Raw genomic sequence first — 22,751 nt, forward strand, 5'->3', positions numbered from 1 at the left:
GATGATATCAACGCACAGATGGAGAAAGGCGTCAATGGTTCGATTGCGGATGACGACGATGTTCTAAACATTGATGAACTATTTAATTTCAATCAAGATCCAACCATCTTTTTCGACCTCTGATCCAAAGCTTCATTCGTGAATTATTATTAAATATTATTTTTAGTATAGGCTAACGTACGATATTGTTGATTTTTGTTTGGAGTCTGATCAATCAGTTGTGTACAACTGTATATATTCATATATTACATGATTTCCCATTCAGTATACTTTGCTGGATCTGGAATTTTAATTGATGTCTTTTTTCTGCATTCTTGTTCTGCAGTTACTGTTTAAGGTTTATTGAATTAAGGGTAAATTACACTAACACCTCTGAGGTATTCTAAAATAACTTTATGATTTTTTTGTGATAAAATAAGAAAATAGGATAAAAATGAACAAAAAAAGAGTTTTTTTTGCATTAATTTGAATTTTTTTATGAGCTAATTAATAATCATTTTTTGCTAATTTGAAATTTCACAAATTATTTAATTTTGACCCAAAAATTTTTTTTTCAATTTTTTTTGTTCAATAAAACTTTTTTTCCCGCCGGATCACGGCGTTGATCGGCGGTCGACGCCGGTCTCCGTCGTTGAATTTTTTGATTTTTTTTTTTTACTTTTCTTTCTTTCTATAACCTTTTTTTTCGTTTAAACAACAATATTGATGTGATTAACAGTAATATTAACTATGTTACTGTTAAACACAGTAAAATTAACTAAACTACAGTTTAACACAGTAATATTGCTATATTAATCTCCAGCACAGTAATATTAACACAACAAAACTCATTATTGTTGTGTAATAGAGTAATATTACTGTTGACCGTTCAACAAATCTAAACATAATAAAAAGGCAAAAGAATTAATATTACTGTGAGTGACAGTAATATTACTATAACAACAGTAATATTACCGTCAACCACAATAATATTACAATAATAGACAATAATATTATTATGTTACTCCGTGAATAACTCAAACAAACAAAAAAATTCAAACAAAATAATAATATTGATGTGGTTGACATCAATATTACTATAACAACAGTAATATTACCGTCAACCACAGTAATTATTGTGTTTAAAGTAATATTACAATAATAGACGATAATATTATTACGTTACTCCGTGAATAACTCAAACAAAACAAAAAACCCAAAAAAATAATAATATTGATATTGGTGACAGTAATATTATTGTGTTTACAGTTATTTTACTGTCAACAGCAGTAATATACTTACGTTAACTTGTCAACAAATCAAAAAAAATAAAAAAATAACAAAAAATAAAAAGTAATAATATTACGTTCATTTACTGTCAACGGCAGAACAATTACATAAATGTAATATCAACGGCAGTACAATTACGTTAATTAACTGTCATTGACAGTATAATTACATTAATTTACTGTCAGTGACAGCACATTAATTACGGTCAACGTTTAGCGGCGGACTAAAAAAAAAATTAAAAAAAAAACTAAAAAAGTCAATGCCGGAGATCGCCGGTCAACGCCGTAAACCGGCGAAAAAATCCGAAAGAAAAGAAAAGAAAAGAAAAGAAAAAAAAAATCAACGCCGGAGACCGGCGAAAAAATCTTAAAAAAAAAATCGAAAAGTCAACGCCGGAATCCGGCGGCAACAAAAATTTGAAAAAAAAGGTTTTTGAAAAGGGGCGTGCTAAATCCTACACTAAAAATTACGGAATCACGCACACAAATTACAAAAATTATCCCTCTATCCTAAAATATTTCTCACTCTAACCATTTTCTCTCTCACTTCTCTCTTACTTTATTTTCTCTCAAAATTATTCAAAATCCTTTTTTATTGACATAATAATCATATAAATCATTTTTACATAATTATCAGTTTATTTATAAATCAATTATTAAAAAGAATTATTATGTGCATTTATGCAGTTGGAAATTATTAAAAAGAATTATTATGTGCAATTATTTTGAAATATTTTGTGTGTGATTTTGTGGTAAAAGATGGGTAGGGATTTTTTGTGTAGGAAGATTTTAGAGAGAGAAAATATTTTAGTTGTGTGCGTGATAAGGTAATTTCCGTGCGTGATTTAGCATTTCAGTTTTGAAAAAACTAAGTCAAATTGAATTTTTGTGGACAAAATTGATTAAATTGAGGTTACAATTTAGAATTGGGAATAAATGGTTGGGGGTAATATTGACATATACATGAATGTTTCCTTTATTTATAATAAATATTAAAGGGATGGGCTTATTGGTGAAAGAAATATAGCCCTTAAACCTAGAATAATAAATATGCTTGGTTGGGGACTTATGCATAATCCCTAAATTTAATGATTAGAATGATTTTATTTCTCTTAAACTCTTATGTGTATAGTAGAATTTTCAAGACATGAATAAATTATTAAGTTTAAATTAAATTATCCTTAATTAACTCAAAAAATATATTATATTGTATATTATCATTATGTATAAAGTTCTCCCAAAATGTATAATAATATACAATGTTTAATATATATTTCAAATCAAAAATAAATTTTATTATAAAATAAAAGATTAGATAAATAGATAATATTAGGTTTAGCAAATTAATTGGATGATCCTAATTACTTTAATATAATACACTAAGGTCTCGTTTGGTTGTCAAGATAATATTAGCCAAGATAAGATAATTCTCCCAATAAAATAAGAGTGGTGTTATTTCCACCTCCGAAGTCTCTCAATTCACCACAAATATAAAATATCATAAATATCCCTCGAATTTCTAGTCAACCACCCTTTCTTATATTCGCTGAATCCTTATGTGTTCTAATTTATGTCTATTTTTTTTGGCAACTGAAATTGTAACACCCCACATTTTCATAAGCATATTATAGGGATTTATTGAATAAATTATCAATATGAACTTTTCTATACATACATTACCTTTCATGAATTAATTAGTAAATGCTATGCACCTTAGTTGCTTATATGCATTATTTTAATATTATATATAGGTACATATATATCTATAGATTTTGTGTGTGCATGTGCTTGAGTGTTGTAAAATAGCCGTGTGTATGTGTTGTGTGTGTTGGATTTGTGGTGTGCTTCCAAGTGTCCTAATTTCCCTAATTGCAATCTACACCCTCTTGTCTTCTATATTACAAGTAAGTCCCTCTACTCCCATATAAATTGACCCTTCCTCTTCACTATTTTCAGCATAAATACATCAGCCTAAAAATCAGCCCCAAAAGGAAGAATTCATCTTCCACTTCCAAACCTTCAAGATTCTTCATAAAAGTCTCTCTTTTCCTCTTCTAAAATCCTCTCAAAATGCCTCTCTCTCCCTAAATTCGAGATTCCCCAAATACACTCAAAGAAACAACCATATAATCTGTCAAAACTCATCTCCAAAGCAATCCAATACCACCCATGTCAAGCCCAAAGACTTCCAAGCTAAAACTCCATGGATCCTTGGTTTCTTCTCCTTCTTAGCCTTTGATTTTCATGGGTAAGGACCTCTTGGTCTTTACTGAAATAATAACCTAATTAATATCAATTTTATGTGTTTAAATAAATTATATGATTGTGGTTTTAATTTTGGGCTTTAGAAGATAAAAATCTTGATGAACACTAATTGAAATTCAGATTCGTAGCCTCTGTTTGTATTGCATGTCTCATCAGGTAATACTTAAGATAAAATTATGAAATTTTACGGTAGTCTGGATAATTGTGTTAGCTTCATTATGATATCAATTATGCCTTAATCAAATTTATATTGTGTGAGTTATGGATCGTTTTCTGAAACTGCACAGTTTCTGAGTCATTTATAAATTATGTGTTTAAAATGCCTTTATACTAATTTGAATTGCGTGATTTACTTGGATATGATTATAGACTTGTTAAATGTCTTCTCTGAAAAATCTCACAGAGTTTGGTTAAAGGTATGAATTAATTAGTATTTTTGAAGTTGATTGCTCTGTTCTGAAAAACTGACCGTGTCACTGAACTAAATTAATTATTTCTCTTAAATGGTTAAGTTTCTTGCTAAACTGTTTTAACAAGGTCTAATATACTTATAGGTGAACATCGTATGAAATTTTCAGGTGTTTTTAATATATTTTCTAATAGATATGAATTTTCAAAGTTGAAATACCAAAACTGTCCGATTTTCTAAAATAAACTATTTTGAACTAGAAAATATGTTTAGAAGTATGGTTTTAAATTCTTGATCCTTAGTTAATAGAATAACTAAGATAATGTTAAGCCAATAGGATAGAATGAACTATAGTTATGGTCATGGAGTATTCAATTAAGTCATTATGTGCTACTATCTATGTGTTTTGATTGATTTAGGTATGTTGGTTTGAGATTCATTATATGTGTGCCGTATGTGTGCAAGTAATGGAAATGGTTGGGATTACTTGTGGACTTATTGGTTAATTACACCGGTTAATGCTATATAGTATATACTATATGTCATACTTTATATATATAAACGAATATATATTTATATATCCTAGCCTGCGTGGTCGTAGGAATAATTCCCGATCCATGGCTTATATACGTATACTATACTATATTATATCTCTATAGCAACCTACGTGGTCGTCGAGTGAAAACTCCGATCCATGGTTTACGTAAATATAAAATATACTATTATAAATTATGTGGGGGTGTATACAGCTATATATGTGTGTGTGGATGAACAATAATCTTTACGTGATTTATGTTTATTGTGCCACACTTGATTGGATATCATTGTCGTGTGTGTGTACAGCCGTGTATGTATTTGTACCATATGTGTGATTTAATTAGTCTATGTGATAATATGTGGTTGGTAAATCTTTGTGTTATTTTATTGTGACATATTTGTGTGTTATTTGTGGTGTTTAAACGTTAATAGGATTATGGTCTAAGTGTTCATGTCCATGCATAACACGTGTTTTGAAAATTGGAAGATTAATGGAATACCGGGTAATAAACAACTCGGATATAGAGGGCCGGTATCCAACTAGGATGATGTGTTGTGGTTTGATTCCACTTAATGAAAACGGGCTCGTAACAGGTTTATTATCCAGGTACAAAAATTAATCTTTCACGGATCCGACAAAATGAAAAATGAATTTTAACACACATTGCATTCATGTGCATTTTGGTCTTAGCATTCATGTCCATGCATAGCACATATTTTTGAAAGTTTGGAAAATTAATGGAAGGCTTGAGTGAATAAACGGGATACGGTGGGCCGGTATCCAGATATTGTTAAAGAGTGGTTTGATCCCACTAAAGAAACGGGCTCGTAACAGTTTATTGGCCAGGTATGGAAATTAATTTTTCACGGATCCGGTAACCGAAAATGGATTTGTTTTTTTACGATTTTTAGGGAAAACGAAAATATGTTTTACACGATTCTTATGGTAAACGAGAAACATATTTTTTCATGATTTTATGGTAAACGAAAACGAGTTTTTAAACTATTGATTAAGGTCTCAAGTATAGCACGTATTCTCTTGAAAGTTTGAAAAATTAACGAAATATTTGGCAGAATAAACATCGGATACGGTGGGCCGGTATCCAATAAAAGTTCAAAATGAGTGGTTTGTTCCACAATAGAAACGGGCTCGAAACGCTTTATAGTTTATTGCTTGAGTACAAAAATTAATTTTCCGCGGATCCGATAAAGTGAAAATATTTTTCCATGCATTGCATTCACATGCATTTTGGTTATTATGCATAATAAAGTGAATTATGTGGGTATAGTGTGCTTTTATGACTTATGTGTAATAATGTGCTTTTGTGACCCGTGTGTTGTCGTATATTACCTAAATGTTTAGATGTCACGTTGGGGTTCTGATAAGGATCCGGTTGCGTTGCATTTATATGCGTAAAGTCTTAAATTGATACTTAAGGGACTTCATGTTCGTGAGCTATATAAAGATTTTATATCCGTATAATACGAAAGAGGACTATGTGTCCAATATACCAAGATTGAGGTAAACAATATTATATGTTTATATGTGGAGCTATATGTTAGACTATGTGTTATGATAATGTTCATACTTTTTTGTAATCGTATGTGATGTTATGTGCTTTCTCGTATGTGATTGAATGTCTTGGTCTAAACAAATAAATTGAATATAGAGGACATAGTAGAAGCTGCAGGATTATCCCTACACAAAAGAACATAGAGACGAGGAATTTAGGACCCTTATAGGACGTGAGTGACACGTTGAGAGAGACGTGAGTATCGTCAGGCTAATGTTCTTACTGAGCCAGTGGTTGAGCTCACGCTTTATGCGAATTTCCCCTTTTCAGGTTCTCGAAGTAATCAGAGTGCGCAGCGGAGCAGAGTTCGAGGAATCACGAACCTTGAGGCCTTGCACGTCTTACCCGGATTTCGTAAAAGATCCATGTTTTCACTTTCGTCTATAAAAGGGTCTTGTGTAAAAACGGATATTTTTATTTTACTTTGATTTTAGGAATCCAGTCTATTAAACGGGGGTATTTAAATCAAGTTTATTTTCCTTCCCGCTGTCTTACAAGTTTTCTTTTCAAACCCCGATGATGTTTAGGTAGCACTCTTTATGAAAATCGTAACTTTGATTTTGTGGGTTATATTTTAAGTAAAGGGAAATACTTTTAAAGTTCGAAATTGGGTTTCTCAAGTGTCAAATTGATCCGAAATTTTTAAAGTCCACTAAAATATTTCTTCTTTAACTAAAATTCATGGAGGGTGTTACAAAAATATTTATTACAAGATATTCAATCTTTCATATCGAATGACGTGCATATTATGTAACTTTTTTTAGGAAACGAAATTAGATTAAGCCGAACAGGCCAATTATCGAGAAGTTGAGGACCTTCGAGACAATCATAAAGTTCAGGGCCTTCCTTACAAGCATTCTTAATTTATTTCTTCAAGAGTATGAATTCCTGCTCTCTTTGATCATTTGAGATGTTTTTCTCTCACTAAAGTATTGTTCACTTAAGGCGGAGAGGGTGAGATTTTGCGGTAAAGATTCACGTGAAAATTGTGGGCTTTATTTATTTTTATTAATTAGTTTAGTAGACGATTTATGAATTTGTACATAATATAGTTGAAAGAAAAAGAAAGGGATAAAATAGGAAATGTATAAAATTTGGTGGTGAAGGGGCTATTTGACAAACACTCTTCATTTAATTTTGACGTCATGATAAATCCATTTTATTAATTGATATGTGACATAAGTCTATTTGACTCAAAATACCTGAAATGCCCCTCTCATACTCTTTCTCCAAAATAATTTCTCACAAATCTCGCGTTACTTCAGATTTTTTCTTCTTCTTTATTTCTCCCAGAAAAAATATGATTTTTTTTAATTTCAATTATAAAACAAAATATTACTTTTATTTTATTTCATTTTCTTTATTTAGGTTTTTATTTTTTCCATCAAGTTTAAAAAATATGATTTATAACGCCCAATTTTTTATTATATTTTTTTGTTTTTCTCTTTCAATCTGTTTTTATTTTTTCCACAAGGTTATGAAAATTATAATCCATTATATACTCATCGAAAACTACTATAAATTTATCGAAAACCAATGTAAAATTATCGTAATATAAAATTAACGTAATCCACTTTAATATTAAACATAATACACAACAAACTTAACGAAATCGACAAAAAACACACGTAATCCACTACTAACACAACTCAAAAAATAAATAACAAAAGAAAAAACGTAAATTCAATATTCGAAAATCCACTATTTGAAACGTAAACCACTAGTATTTTACACCACCACCAACAAGGCCGACGAGGGTCACAAAATCAATATGAACAAGAAAAAAAATAATTAGCAAATGAAAACCAATTTCCAAAAGTAACCTTGGTGTTACACCATCATTGTGTTGAGATAAATGCTTCGATGAATCATGATGATGAAAGATGGTTGATGTTTAATGATGAAATTGCTTGCTTTATCTTAATTGTGATTGAATTTTGGTGAGCTTTTGATTCAAAGTGTCGTAGGAAGGAGTCATTGTTAGGAATCACGAATTATGCCTTGCTTTGGTTGAAAGTTTTGTGTTTTAAAACGTGGAATAAATTTATGATATATCATATGTTGTTCGGTGTTAGAACTTGCCTTACGAATTTACAAAGTGAAAATATTAAATTGTTGAGCAATATGGGAAGTGATTTGGGCTATCTTTGAACCGTTTGAGCCTTTCAAGCCTACCTTTAAATTTTTATCATTCGAACCTTGATTGAGCCTTGGAGAAACGGTGTTCTTTCTTTTAGCCTTGAATAAATGGAGATTCTTGAAAAATTACCCTTTGGAGTTTGGTTGGAAAATTTTATAAGGTCCTTCTTCTTCCTCTAAAAAAAAAAAAAAAAAGAAAAAAAAGAAGAGAAGAAGAAAGAGAGAGAAGAAGAGACTAGAAGGGCGATGAAAGGACTAGTTGTTGAATTTTTTGTTTGAAAGTTCGATCCATTGTCTTAAGAGCAAAAGTGGAGACTTTTGAACTCTTAAAAATCGAGTATATTAAAAGTCCTTAGAGGTGAATTTATGGTTTCAAACGCTTATCTTTCAAAATTTGGCGTAATCACCTCAATTCAAGAAACATAGCCACATATACCCATATTTCCTACCTCGAACCAAAAAGCCCAACATTTGAAAGCCAAAAAGTCCCAATGATCCTAATAGCTCAATTATTTGATATTAGCCGAGTAGAGAAATTTGGTGAGTCTTTGGAGTTGAATATTATTATGTAAGTATAAATTTTCTCCATTTTTAATGTACAAATATGGGATACTTGAAGCGATAGCATGGTTTGTGGTTTTTAGCAATGGTGAGTGAATACGTATCTTTGAATCACGAGCTTGTAAATTTTTGAGAATTGTTATGATAATTGCAAGTTCTGAAAAAAATGAAAGTTGACCATTAATCTATGTGATGAGAGGCAGTTGTTGAGAGTGTTGCTGTGAAAGTTGCTAGTTTTTGCTTGAGGACAAACAAAATATCAAGTTTGGGGGTGTGTTAAGTGTATATTTTTACACTTTATCGTATCTTTTTATTTGAGCTTTTGGTGTGATTTAACGATACTTTGTGCTTAAAAAGTTGATTTATTGTATTTTAGGTAGAAATTGAAGAATTGGAAAAGTTTGGGGTCAAAACTGCAAGTTTGGAGAAAATATGGGCCAAAAGTGAAATAATAAAAAATCTGAAGAATTTGGCATGGGACGGTTGTCCCAGATTTAGACTTAAAACTGGGACGACCGTGCCAACAGCAGAACTGGGGCAGAAGGTTTTGGCGATTCTCGCGCGGCCGTGTGAGAATTACACTGATTTTCGCGCGGCCGTGCTTAAACACGCTGGAGACAATTTTGGACTTTGAATCACACAAGGAAATCTAAAATCATCTACCAAGTTGGGACATCTATTTAAGCCCAAACCAAGCACGAATTAGGAATTTTTTGACACAATCTTGGAGCGAGAGGAGCGAGAGAACGAAGAATCGAAGACGGAGAATTGACAACTCTTCATCACAATTCTTCTTTTATCTATCTTTTCTTAATCTATGTCTTTTAATATTTTTATTGTGTTTTTCGTAGAGAACATGAGTAGCTAAGTTTTTAATCTAGGATTTTGTTGGAACCTTATGTTGGGATGGTGAACTCGTTTTCTTGAGATTATGCAATTATGATTTTATGATTATTTCTTATACTTGTTATGATTGTTAGTGCATGAACCTGACCAATTTATGTGCTTTATCTGTGATTATTGGGATTGATTCGACAGAGCTATTTTGATAGTTAGACGGTAAGTATAAGAACCTTCGAGTAGTTTTCACCGGATGAGTGTGTCAATTGCATGTGGTGTCGTAGACATACATATATCACCTTAGGTAGCCATTTACGAGACTTGTTTGTTAATGCTTTATTCATAATTTGTTTACATAGACATATAGTGAACCGTTTATGAATAATAGACTCATAATACACGCGACAGCGGGTTGTGAGTAAATTAGTGTCTCGGGTTAATAATCATGAATCATATATTTCATAATTGAGGGATTTTGGGTGAGCAATTCTTGCATAGGGGGAAGATAAAATCCTAGGTCCGTTTTATTGATATTTTCTCGTGTTTATTTGCCTTCATAATTAGTTTAATTGTTTAATTGATTTTATTTGACAAACTTGCGTAGGCTGGATAAAAATCATAGTTGTTAAAATTTCGTACTTAGGATTAGATAATTTGAGTATTCCCTGTGGGATCGACATCCGACTCTCACGAGTCCACTTTTACTACTTGTTTGCGATACGTGCACTTGAGTGTTAGGTATTTAGCCCCAACAATTATCATAAACAAATTCTTTCTAACCTTGTAATATGCATAAATCTGTTGAAACGAAAAATGAATGAGGGAACAACAATAAAAACCACTATGTATAAACAACTATATAAACATGAAAATAACTCTGTATAAATTGCTATATAACATGAAAACCAATCAGTGTAAACAACTATATATACATGAAAACCACTCTGTATAAATAGCTATACAAAAAAATGAAAACCACTATATATACTTATCGAAATTCAGTATAAATTTACCGAAAATCACTATGTATACTTATCGAAATCCAATGTAAGATTTATGTTTTACTTTTTCAACAATACAACAGAAGAACAATACAACGAAAACAAACATATAAAATTTATGTTTTACTTTTTCAAAATTAATTCCAGTTCAACGAAAAGTTGTCAATATATTCACAGTACACAAGCAGCTAGCCTCAGCCTTCTGTACGAATTAAAGAAAAATAATTATACTAAGAATTGAAGAACATAATTCTAAGTTTCGTATGAACATTCCCAATTATCGAAGAAAATAAATTATTCAATTAAAAGTTGAAAGACTAAAAAAACAATTAAAGAAAATGAGCAAGAAAGAATCAAAATTCTCCAATTTTTCCATATTACCCATACATCTCATGGACCCACCGCTAAACATCGCCGCCTCTTCCTGTGCCGACTGGGAAGATGGAGATCACATACCTAGAGGACGAAGGAGCCACGGGGCTGACATGCTGGATGATGAGGAGGCAGAGGAGGCGGCCCATCATAGCGATGAAGATGGGGGATGGGGGAGGTAATGGAGTGGGAGGTCTCATCCTCGGCAAAGGAACCGAGCTTTGGTATAAGAGATCGATAATGTAGAGGAAGAGAGGGCAGGGCAGGGCGGCTACCTGTTAAAAGATGAGAATGGAGAAATCAGGAGAAAAAAAAAAGATTGAGAACGTGGGATGTATAGGGTTAGGTGAAGGGTATAATAATTAATTATTTATGGTAATTAAAAAATATTTTGGATTTATCTTAAAAGGGGAAAAATTTTTGGACCTCTCTTAATAAGACAATGTATATTCCTGGTGAAATAAAATATTTTGAGGGTGGATACAGGCGGGCTGTGCTTGGTTGGGTTGGTTAAAAACCAGCCATAAAACCAACCCATCCAACCAACATTGGTTAATGTTGGAAACCGTTATCGACCCAATTTACATAAGTTTTGTGATGGTTGAAAACCAATTTAGTGGGTCGGTTGGTGGTTTGGTTGACGGGTCATCCATCTAAATATGTTTTAATTTTATTTAATATTTTATTAGTTGTTACAACACTATATCTTTTATAAATTAAATGACTAGTTCAATAATATTCAAATAAAAAATTAAAAACGTTACGGGCCATATATATTGCAATTAAACATAAATAGTTCAACACATAATAATCATCCAAATGTTTGGCTATATGTCTTAAAATTAAAATAGTTCAAAATAGATAATTAGGTTAGATTTATTGCTTTTAGGATTTTGATCAATATTAAACAATTTAATCAATGTGATATAAAATAGAAATTTGAAATTAAAAATATTAAACATTTTAGATAAATTAATAAATAATAAATTAATAAATAAAGTTGGTTGACCGATATTACCCAACTAACCAACTTTATAGCATATTAGAAACCATTATCGACCCAACTATACATGGATTGGTTTAGATTGTCGACCCAACTTAAATGAGTCGGTTAATGGTTGATTTTCCGTTACAAATTATGGGTCAAAAATGAGTTAGTTGGTGGTTAAAACCGATCCATGCACAAACCTAGATACAGCATGCCTCTAAAATAATAGGCATATTATTTTTTAAGATGTTTGTTTTTCAAATTTTGAATATTTCATCTCCCCATAATTTAATAGTGTTTGATGTTTAATTTCCTTAACATCAATTCAATTATTTAAAAATGATTGAATTGCCCTTTCTTATTGTACAAAAAAAATTCTTCTTTTTAATATTTAGATTTGGTTATTTTATATTCTTTTGGAAAAAATATTTTTTTCTTCAGTTTCTCGGATATATTTATTTTGAAAATAAAAATATATATTATTTTATATTTTCTGAAAAAAAAATATTTAAAGAATTTGTTTTCCAATAAATTTTTTTTCCAATAAATTTTTTTTCGAAAAAACTATTTTTTATAATTTTTAGTTTTTTTTTCTGTAAAATATTTTCAAATTTCTTTTCCTTCAGTTTTTCCAATATTTATTTTATTTTTCGAATTTTTTTTTCGAAAACAATTTTTTTTTATTATTTTTTGACATTTATCAATATTTTTTTCTGTTTTTTTTTTCGAGTTTTTTTTCGATTTTTATTTTTTATATTTTTTTCGATTATTTTTGCCAAGTATTTTTTTTATTTTATACTAATTATTTAAAAAAAATAATTTAATTTGTCATTGCGATAAAGGAGGAAAACTAGAAGGACAATTTTGTCATTTGCGTATCTAATCATAGCACAATATTTTTATTAGACCCCTCAAGGTCCAATTAATTATCTCCTAATTAGCCAAGAAAAGTCATGACAAAATTATTTTGGCGGGTCAACCCTGAAAATGATAGGACTAACCAAACATCAAACTAAAAGTTACTATTTAATTAATGTGGCTAATCTCTCCAACCAAACGGGGTGTAAAGATTCAACAGTTAATTAACTTGATTTGATCATATTGGCAATCTTAATAATTTATAATTTAACATAATCAAGCATCATTTCAATAGCATATTTTAATAGCTTCTAAAATCATCAGACATATGACGACCAAAAAAATATCATCATACATATGTCTCATAAAGGAAAATAAAAGCAAAAAATACAATGTGGTTAGGGGTGGAAATCAGAATGGAATTTTGGAATTCTGCCGATTATGATCCGAAAATATCCGAACTAAGAACCGTATTTTTCATTTGGATTCCCGATTTTTCCAATTCTTTTTTAGCCAAAATTGGAATTGTATACAAAATTATTAGAAATTTCAATTTTCGATCCGATTTTAGTACTTTGATTGTTTTTCGAAATATATAATTTTATGATATATTTTTTCAATTCCATAATCTAATGTATGTTATTTTTTTATGAAACATATGAATAAGGGTCAAATAAATTAAAAACCATAAAAAAGATTAATTGGTATCAGAACTATTTGTTGCATTTTTTCTTATATTAGAAACTATGTGTTTCATATTGTGTTTTCTATATGTTGTTTTATTTATTGCAATTTATTGAATACTTTTTTGGATGTTCGTGCATTTTGCAATAAAATCCGAAAAAGTGTGAAAACATTGTGAAAATTTCCATTTTATCCGAATCTGACTCAGCACTAGTTGATATTTTATTTTCTTTGTCTTTTTTTTCCTTTTTTCTTTTCCATTTTTTCCGACAGCCGATCGTCGGAGCTCTGCTTATCTGACTCAGCATTAGTTAACTTCAACATTTGTTGACATTTGACATTCCATTTTTCTTTTCCTTTATCTTTTTTTTCCCATATCTTTTTTTTTTCTTTTTAATTTTTTCCGGTGGTGGATCGTCAGAGCTCCGGTTAACTGTCTCAACGTTAGTTAACTTCAATATTAGTTAATTTTAACATTTAACATTAGTTGACACCAATATTAAAATAAAAGATTGAACAAATTTAAAAAAAAATCTAAAAAAAAAGAAAAAAAAAAAGGGAAATCTACCAATGTCAAAGTTAACAAATGTTGATGTTAACTAATGTTGAGTCAGTTAATCGAAGCTCCGACAACCTACCACTGGAAAAAAAATAAAAGAAAAAAAATGGATTGTTTAAAGTTAACTAATCCGAAGTCAGCTAACTGAACCTCTGACGAGCCGCTGTCGGAAAAAAAATGTGAAAGTTAAATTTTTTTTCTAAAAAAAAACTGATTTCTATGAGAATTAAAGTTAACTAATGTTGAGTCAGCTAATTGGTGCTTCGACGGGCCATCATCGGAAAAAAATAAAAGAAAAAAATGGATTGTTTAAAGTTAACTAATGTTGAGTCAGTTAACTACAACTTCGGCAACCCGCGGCTAGAAAAAATAATAATAATAAAATAATTAAAAAAAAAGTCTGACCGGGTCAGACCGGATCAACCTAGTCGGCGGTGGGATGGGATGGGGGTAGGTTGGGCTTATCTCAAATAGAAATATGTAAGGCTATTTTGGGATTAATGTTTTTGTGGGTTTATTTGAAATGAAAGTTAAAGGGTTGGCATGTTTGTAGTGAAACTTGGATTTGTGGGTCTAAGTCAAATTCGCCGTATAAATTAATGCGATTTCTGAAATTTCTGAATTTCAGCCGATTTTGAGGCATTTCAAAATCAGAATGGATTTTTGACTTCCGATTTTTGGAACGGAAATTGAAACTCATTTTTAACTTATGAAAGAAATGGAATTTTTTGAAAAAGTCATTTTATATCCGTTCCATCCGATCCCCATCCCTAAATGCATGTGGTTCACACTTCACATTTCAAGAATTTGGACAACAATTTAATCACTGTATTGATGTTCCATGTAATTTAATCACTATCACTAGGCCAAAATGCAAGACTGACAATGTTTGTTTTCGCGACGGTTATGTGTTCGTTGCCTATTTGCGACGTTTCAGAGCTACAATCATCGCTGAAAGTGGAGAACTCAGATTTAGTTTAAAACCCTAGCGACGATTCCGCGTAATCGTCACTAGTTCGCGACGCAACATATATAAACGTCGCATGTATGAAAAAGAAAATTAAAAATAATTATATGGCGACGAAAACTACAATTCGTCGCAAGATTTACGTATTTTGGGATTTTATATTTCAATTCCGTTGCGACGAAATACGTAAACGTCGCAAATGTTGATTTATTATTTTAACCAGACCCTAATTCGATCTGTTTGTTTCTCTCTCCCAATTTCTCCCTCTCTCTCTCTTTCCTCCGATCTGCCCACCGCCGTCCGCCGCCCGCCGCCGCCGCCTGCTGCCCGCCTCCGTGATGCCCTAAATCGCCCCCAATCTCCGCCTCCGATCCCGACAGCCCTTTGCCGCCAGCCGTTGCCGTCGCCGACAGCCCTCCGCCGTCAGTCCTCTTTCGTCACTGCCAAACCGTCTGCCGCCATTCCTCCTCCGTCTGCCCTCCTCCGTCAAGAATTTGAAGGTAATTTTCCTTTTTTTTAAACCTTTGTTTTGTTAATAATTTTGCTTCTGGTTTTGTTTGTTTGTTTATGTTGACAATTTCGTATGTGTTTGATTACTGCGAACTGTTTTTGGGTTTTTTTTCGGAATTATATGTTTGTTTGTTTTATGTTGATTTGATGAGCCTGTGTTGCTCGTAATTATGTTGCTCGAAATTATGTGAACTGTTCTTGGGTTTTATCTTAGAGTTAATAATGTTAATCAGTAGGATGTATATCTTCATCTTATTAGCACATGAAATTCACATTTATTTATGTGCTTATTTATTTTCAAAACATAGAAGTATTATTATATGCCTATAATTCAGAACAAATATACAGATTCATAGTACATGTGAAGAGTGGAAGTAAAGAAAATGAAAACAAATTATTATCAAGTAAAAGGGTGTCCTAACTGTTATAATTATTATTGAGAGATAAAGAACAACTTGATAGAATGTTAAAACTACAGACTTGTATGACCTGTCTCTGAGAGAAACGGCTGCAGTGGTTCGTCACTACGGTTTTTCAGAATACAAATAATCACTAAATATAATAAAATTGAGTCTACATTTGCCAACTTTATTCATATAAGGTAAACCTCCGAATACAAATAATCAGTAAATATAATAAAATTAATGAACTAAACCAAACATCCAATTTAGCCCTAAAACTATTTTCCCTAAAATTGATCACGAAACATCTTGTGTCCGATTTAGTTAACGTATTAGGCTTACCAAATTCAAATTAAATTCAAAAACAATTTTAAAAATTGAAAGCTTTCATCAAATTGAAAATTGATTTCAATTAAAAATTGAAATAGTTTCTTGAATGTTGAGATTTTTTTCACCTTTTAAATGTGTGGTTTGTGTCCGATTTAGTTAACGTATGATAGGCTTACAAAATTCATATTAAATTCAAACACAACTTTAAAAATTGAAAGCTTTCACGTTGAAAATTGAAAATTGATGTCAATTAAAAATTGAAAGCTTTCTCGTTGAAAATTGAAAATTGATGTCAATTAAAAACTGAAAGCTTTCCCGTTGAAAATTGAAAATTGATGTCAATTAAAAATTGAAAGTTTCCCGTTGCGACTACCACCTTAATTTAGTTCTAGTTTATGAATGTAACTTTGACTTGATAGAATAATTGTGATTTTAATAATCGTGACCCTTCCCAATTTCTAGGTAATCTTGTTAATTAAAGCATGCCAAAAGATAGGAGTTGGGTTTTATTAGATGATCGTCGGTTAGAAGTATATCAAAATGGTTGTGTGGAATTTATGAAATTTGCTTTCGCTAAATGTGACGTTGATAATAAAATAAGATGCCCATGTAGAGACTGTAAGTGTCGTAAATGGGGGGATCGTGAATTCGTGCATAAACATTTACTTTGGAGGGGTTGGGATAAACTTTATGGGCAACGCCGATGGACTCTGCATCGAGAGTCCAAAGAAGAATACACTGGCGAGGAAATGAACAATACTAATCATACAGAAATTCCCGAAGTTGCAATTTTAAATGAACCTGTTGATGTACGTGATAACATGGAAGACTTACTGCATGCGTGTCTTCATCACGATCAAGAAGATCTGCACGAAGAACCCAACCGCGAAACTGATGATTTTCGTAAATTCATTGAAGAGTGGTGCATCCCCGTTTATGATGGATGCCGGGGATATACTAAACTTTCCTTTATCATGGAGTTCTACAAAATTAAGTCTCGTGGCAAAATGAGTGATTATACATTTACTGAAACCCTTCAGTTAATGAGAAAACTTGATTTTTTAAATATACCCGACTCTTTTTTTGAAGTTAAAAAGCTCATCGGTAAATTGGGGTGTGGTTACGTTAAGATTGATGCGTGTGAGAATGACTGCATGCTGTTTTGGAAGGATGACTTGAACTTAAATGCATGCAAAGTGTGTAATGCTTCAAGATGGAAGAATCCAGTGGACAACCAACCGAGTTCTGCAACCTCTCAGCGTAAAAGGGTACCGAAAAAAGTTTTGCCACACTTTCCATTGATTCCGAGGCTCAAGCGGCTATTTATATGTCGAAAATCAGCAATTATCATGAGATGGCACGCTGAGTCTCGATGTAACGATGGCGTTCTCAGGCACCCTGCTGATTCTGATGCTTGGAAAGAGTTTGACAAAAAGCACGGGTCATTCTCTTTGGACCCTCGAAATGTAAGGCTTGGCTTGGCTACTGACGGTTTTAATCCCTTTGGATCATTGAGCAGCAAGCATAGCACATGGCCTGTAATTCTAATGGTTTACAACTTACCACCAAATATAAGCATGCAACGCTCTAATATGATGATGTCATTGCTTATTTCTGGTCCTAAAGGCCCGAAAAATGGCATTGATGTTTATCTACAGCCGTTGATCGACGAGCTTAATGAGTTGTGGGGTTCTGGGATAACAAATTTTAATGCGTACACCAAGCAATATTTTAATATGCGAGCCGCACTTTTGTTGACTATTAATGACTTCCCTGCGCTTGGTAACTTGTCGGGATGGAGTACAAGTGGCTATCTTGCTTGCCCAAGTTGTGCCGAAAATACTGTGTCTGAACGTTTGTACAAGTCTAACAAACAGTGCTATATCGGTCATAGTCGTTTTTCTGAAGACGGGGATCCACCTCCGCCTTCAGGAGATGAGGTGTTATAAAAAACGGAGGGTATAAATGTTACATTTGGCGTAGGCCAAACAGTGCATCGAACTTCCCTATGGAGAAAACGGAGTATATTCTTTGAAATGCCGTACTGAAAAGATAATCTCATTCGGCACAATCTTGATGTCATGCATATTGAGAAAAATGTCGGTGAATTATTGCTTAGGTGGTTATTAAATATTCTTGGCAAAAATGATGGGTTTGACAATGCTAAGGAGGACATTGGAAAAATTAAAAAGCCACCGCCAGGCAAGCCTGGTCCTCGATTTCCCAATCTCGTTCCAAAATTAGGAAAGTATCACAAGTTGTCTTCCCAATCCAAGAAGCCCGTGTGATGTTATAGCAAATGTTAAGGTTCCTAACGGCTATGCATCTAATATAGCCCGTTGTTTTGGTGAAGACAAAATAGGGGGATTAAAAAGCCATGACTACCACGTACTAATGCAACAGTTGATTCCATTGGCAATCCGTAATGTGGACTTACCAAAAAAGTTGGCTAGTACCATAATCCAGTTGTGTAGTTTTTTTCGAGAATTGTGCTCCAAAACTAACTCAACTGAAGATTTTCGAAAACTGCACTCCGACATTGTGAAAATTTTGTGTGATCTTGAGAAATTGTTTCCTCCGGCATTCTTTGTTGTTATGATGCATTTGCCGGTTCATCTAGCTCATGAAGCAATGGTTGTTGGACCGGTGAATTATAGATGGATGTATCCGATAGAGAGGTACTTAATTTATTTAAAAATCTAATTTATTTACGTAAATTAATGAAATAGTTATATTTTTTATAATAAGTATTTATTTCAATCTCAGATACTTGGGTCACTTAAAGTCATTTGTCCGAAATAAAAAGTGCCCTGAGGGTTCAATTGTTGAATGCTACATCACTGAGGAGTGCTTAAACGTTTGCTCATTGTACACAGAAAGTTCATCTATGAACATTTCTGTCGATGATAGACAAGGCAATGAAGTGCGATCTAAGTATAGAACCCTTACTTATGATGAAATGGAAAAGGCGCACAACTATTGTCGTTTTAACTCTGGTGAAATTTAACCGTACATTGAGTAAGTTACTTATAAAATCTTTAAGCTACTACTATTTTCATTTGATTTTCATCCAATAAAAAGCACAAATTATTTTAGGGAGCACTTCGAGACCATTAAGAACAAAATCTCGACAAGGGACCCTGCTTACCAATGGCGCATTGAACAATTACAAGACTAAGAATTTCGTCATTGGTTCCAATCCTATGTTAGTGTTTGATTTAACGTGAACTTAGTTTGTAAATGTTTTTAAAACGTAAAAACGAATAATTGGTGACTGCATAGGTGCAAGGAAAGAGTGAACTGAGAGACGATATCAAAGCTTTAGCTTGTTCTCCTCAATTTAGAGTGAAGAATTTCAAGAGATTTGAAGTGCAAGGGTTTATGTTCCGCACAAAGTCATCTGAAGAGTCTCTTTCAACTCAAAACAGTGGTGTTTTTGTCAAAGCAAAGACAACTACTTTCGCGAACTCCAAGGATAAATCTCCGAAAGAAGAACAAGACGGACGGTTTGGGCTTTACACTTGTGAACTTAACAAAGCCAGATATAAAACCAAGTCCTTTTGTTCTGCCATGTCAAGTATTGCAAGCTTTTTACGTTGATGATCCACGTGATAGGCCATGGGTGGTTCCGATTGTTATTAAACCAAGAGACAACTTTGCTTTGACTCCTGATGATCTCAATGTAGTTGAAGATGAATGTTATGAGATACTTCCTATAAATAATGACATAAACGCTATAGATGATATGGAAGAGTGACTAATCTATTTGTTGTTCTAATATTTTTTTGAAGTCTTGTTAATTAGCTTGTTTAGATTGTAATCTACTTGTTTTAATGTTATCATTTTATTTGCCATAATTTATTATTGTTTTAAATTTATTTCTATATATATTTCTGTATATGTGTATCTTATTTTCTTTCTCAGGCGAGCAATGTCGGCGGAAGATATTTTTGTTGAGTCTATAGGTGATGAGTCTACAAGCCCGATATAATTGATTTGGAGTTTGACGATATGAGTATTCCCCTTGCACCCGGGAGGTACAAGTTGGCGGTGGCAATTAGTAACGAGGTTACACATTGGGACAATTTTGATCTGTCTATTTCATGGCCTAAGCACAAGAAAGAGGGTCGTGTCGAAGGATTGTGGAAAGCATTTAAGGTATTTGAAAGTTCAAATTATTTTATTTATTTCTGTTATTAAAATTAATTTGTTATCAATTAATTATGGATTTTTTTGTATGCCTTTTAGGGAACGTGGAAACTTCCTGAAAATGAGGCTACGAAGAAATGGTTCAACGAGATTGCCAATTGTCGTTGGAAAGATGCAAAAAATAAAAGATTGAAGGCGGTTTTTGATAAAGCGCATAACCTTGCAGCTGCTAAGGCAAATCGTCCGAATAGGATTAGCGCTCAAACATGGGAGAGGCTATGTGATCAGTTTCATTCTATTTCTACTCCGGGGATGATGGGAAGGTAAATTTTATGCTTTTAATTTATAATTATATTTTCATATATTTATGTGTATTAATTTGTGCAATATTTTTCACAGTCCAAGTCCACTAAATGCAAGGACTCGAGAAAGAAAGTGTCGACAAACCACCATTGGGGTCGAACAAGTATCAATAGTTGGTCCTATAAGTGGCTTAATCTATAATTTTAATTTATTTAAGTTTATATAAAATACCTACTTATTGTATAATATATTTTTTATTTTAAAAACTTTGGCAAAAATCCTACCATGTTTGATACGTATAAAAAAGCCTACATGGGCATTGAGAGGGAAACTGGACCATCTATAACGGGACAGCAACTCCTGAACAACTTCTCATTTCGGTAAGTAAAGTGTAATTATATTCTTCAATCGGTAGTATGTTAATTCTTTATATGTTTAGTTGGGATATATGGATATGGATGTAGTTTTTATCTACGAATATGGATATGCTGTTGTGGTTTATTATGTGGATATTTTAGTTTATCATGTTAATTGTTTGATATGTTAATTAAGTACGAAGTTTAGATGTGTGACCATCTATTATTTTTAATATGTCAAGTTGTTGTGTACTGGTAAGAATTTGTTTTTGGGTATGCTCGTATTTAGATGTTATGCTGTCGAATTTTCGGCTAAACTTTTGTACATAATAATTTTCAGGCTGATTTGGAGCGAGTTTATGAGGAAACACTGCTTGATGGAAGTGACGAAAGCACGGCCAACTCGACTGCAATTGAAAAGGTTTTGGGAAAGAGTAAAGGCCTTGGAATTAAAAGTTCAAGCACAAGGATTGGAAAGTCGAGATTTTCTTCAACACCATCAGACGTGGAGGTTCAAATGGAGATTCAAATGAAGGCAATGCAAGAACAAATGAAAATGAAAGACGAACAAGTGAATCGATTGGAACTACAATTGCAGGAAACCCGAGAAATAATGCAAGAACAAAATAAAGTTAAAGATGAAAAAGTTGATCGATTAGAAGAGCAATTGCAGGAAACCCGGGGTATTTTGAACACCTTGCTCGAGCGTTTTAATAGTGGAGTATAAAAACGAGATAAAATTAGTGTGCCTCTTGAACTAATACATTTATGGTTTCAAGTTTTTATGTAATTTTTGAATTGATGTTTGTGTTGTATTTTGATATTTAATTGGTAATCGTGGTTTTTAATATTTTTGAGTAAATATGGTTTTGGTTTTTTTTTTTGTTTTTTTTAACAGCTGATTTTATTTTGTAATAGAAAATAATTAAAATAAATAAATTAATTAAAAAAAAAGTTTGTGACGAAAAAAAAATCGCCACAAACAAAAATGAGTACTTGAGACGAAATATAATTCCGTTAACGTCGCCAAATTAATTAAAGTCGGGCGACGAAAAAACTATTTAGTCGCCAAAAGATTCAGTGAACTTGCGACGAAATATGCAATTTCGTACCAACAACTGGCTACGAATATGGATTATCCGTCGCGAACAATAAAAAAATATTTTTTTTCAGAAAATACGGTTTTAGCGACGAAGTTGTGTTTTCGTCGCCAAACTTGGCGTCGCAATTGTATGTTCGTCGTTGACTTTGCGACGGGGCGTTTGGCGTCGATTTTTGACTGATGTGGCGACTAAAAATAAAACGTCGCTAACCGTGATAAAATGTCGCTAGGAGATCGAATTCGTCGCGAATTTTTGTCGCCAATCTTGCGTTTTGGCCTAGTGTATATTGATGTTCCATATACATGAATCATCTAGATTATCTTAGTCAACATTAGTTAACAAAAACATTAGTTGAAATTCAATTTTATTTTATTTGTTTTATTTTTTTTTTTTCCGGCGAAGGGTCGTTGGAGTTCTGCTTAGCTGATTCAACGTTAGTTGACATTAATTTTTTTCTCTTTTATTTATCTTTAATTTAAATTTAATTTTTTTTTGCCGACGGGTTGTCGGAGCTCCAATTAGTTAACATGCATTAGTTGACTACATATTAGCTGACTTCTACATTAGTTGACGTCCA

The 22,751-nt window shown here is 32.3% G+C and overlaps 1 protein-coding gene and 1 long non-coding RNA gene across 2 annotated transcripts; both read left to right on the forward strand.

The window, feature by feature from the left end:
* The first annotated feature begins 3,101 nt into the window (after nucleotides 1-3,101).
* LOC148771038 (uncharacterized) lies at nucleotides 3,102-6,613 on the forward strand. Its single transcript, XR_016030793.1, has 2 exons — nucleotides 3,102-3,516; nucleotides 6,324-6,613. It is a non-coding gene; the product is annotated as an uncharacterized LOC148771038 (long non-coding RNA).
* A 13,604-nt stretch (nucleotides 6,614-20,217) lies between these two features.
* On the forward strand, nucleotides 20,218-20,847 carry LOC148771039 (uncharacterized). Its single transcript, XM_088817649.1, has 2 exons — nucleotides 20,218-20,421; nucleotides 20,512-20,847. The coding sequence occupies exons 1-2, from the start codon at nucleotides 20,275-20,277 to the stop codon at nucleotides 20,737-20,739; spliced, it is 375 nt and encodes a 124-aa protein (XP_088673775.1). The 5' UTR covers nucleotides 20,218-20,274; the 3' UTR covers nucleotides 20,740-20,847.
* The last annotated feature ends 1,904 nt before the right edge of the window (nucleotides 20,848-22,751 follow it).

This window comes from Erythranthe guttata, chromosome 4 (genome assembly GCF_056151865.1).
Source record: "Erythranthe guttata isolate IM_541 chromosome 4, IM_541, whole genome shotgun sequence".
Lineage (NCBI taxonomy): Eukaryota > Viridiplantae > Streptophyta > Magnoliopsida > Lamiales > Phrymaceae > Erythranthe > Erythranthe guttata.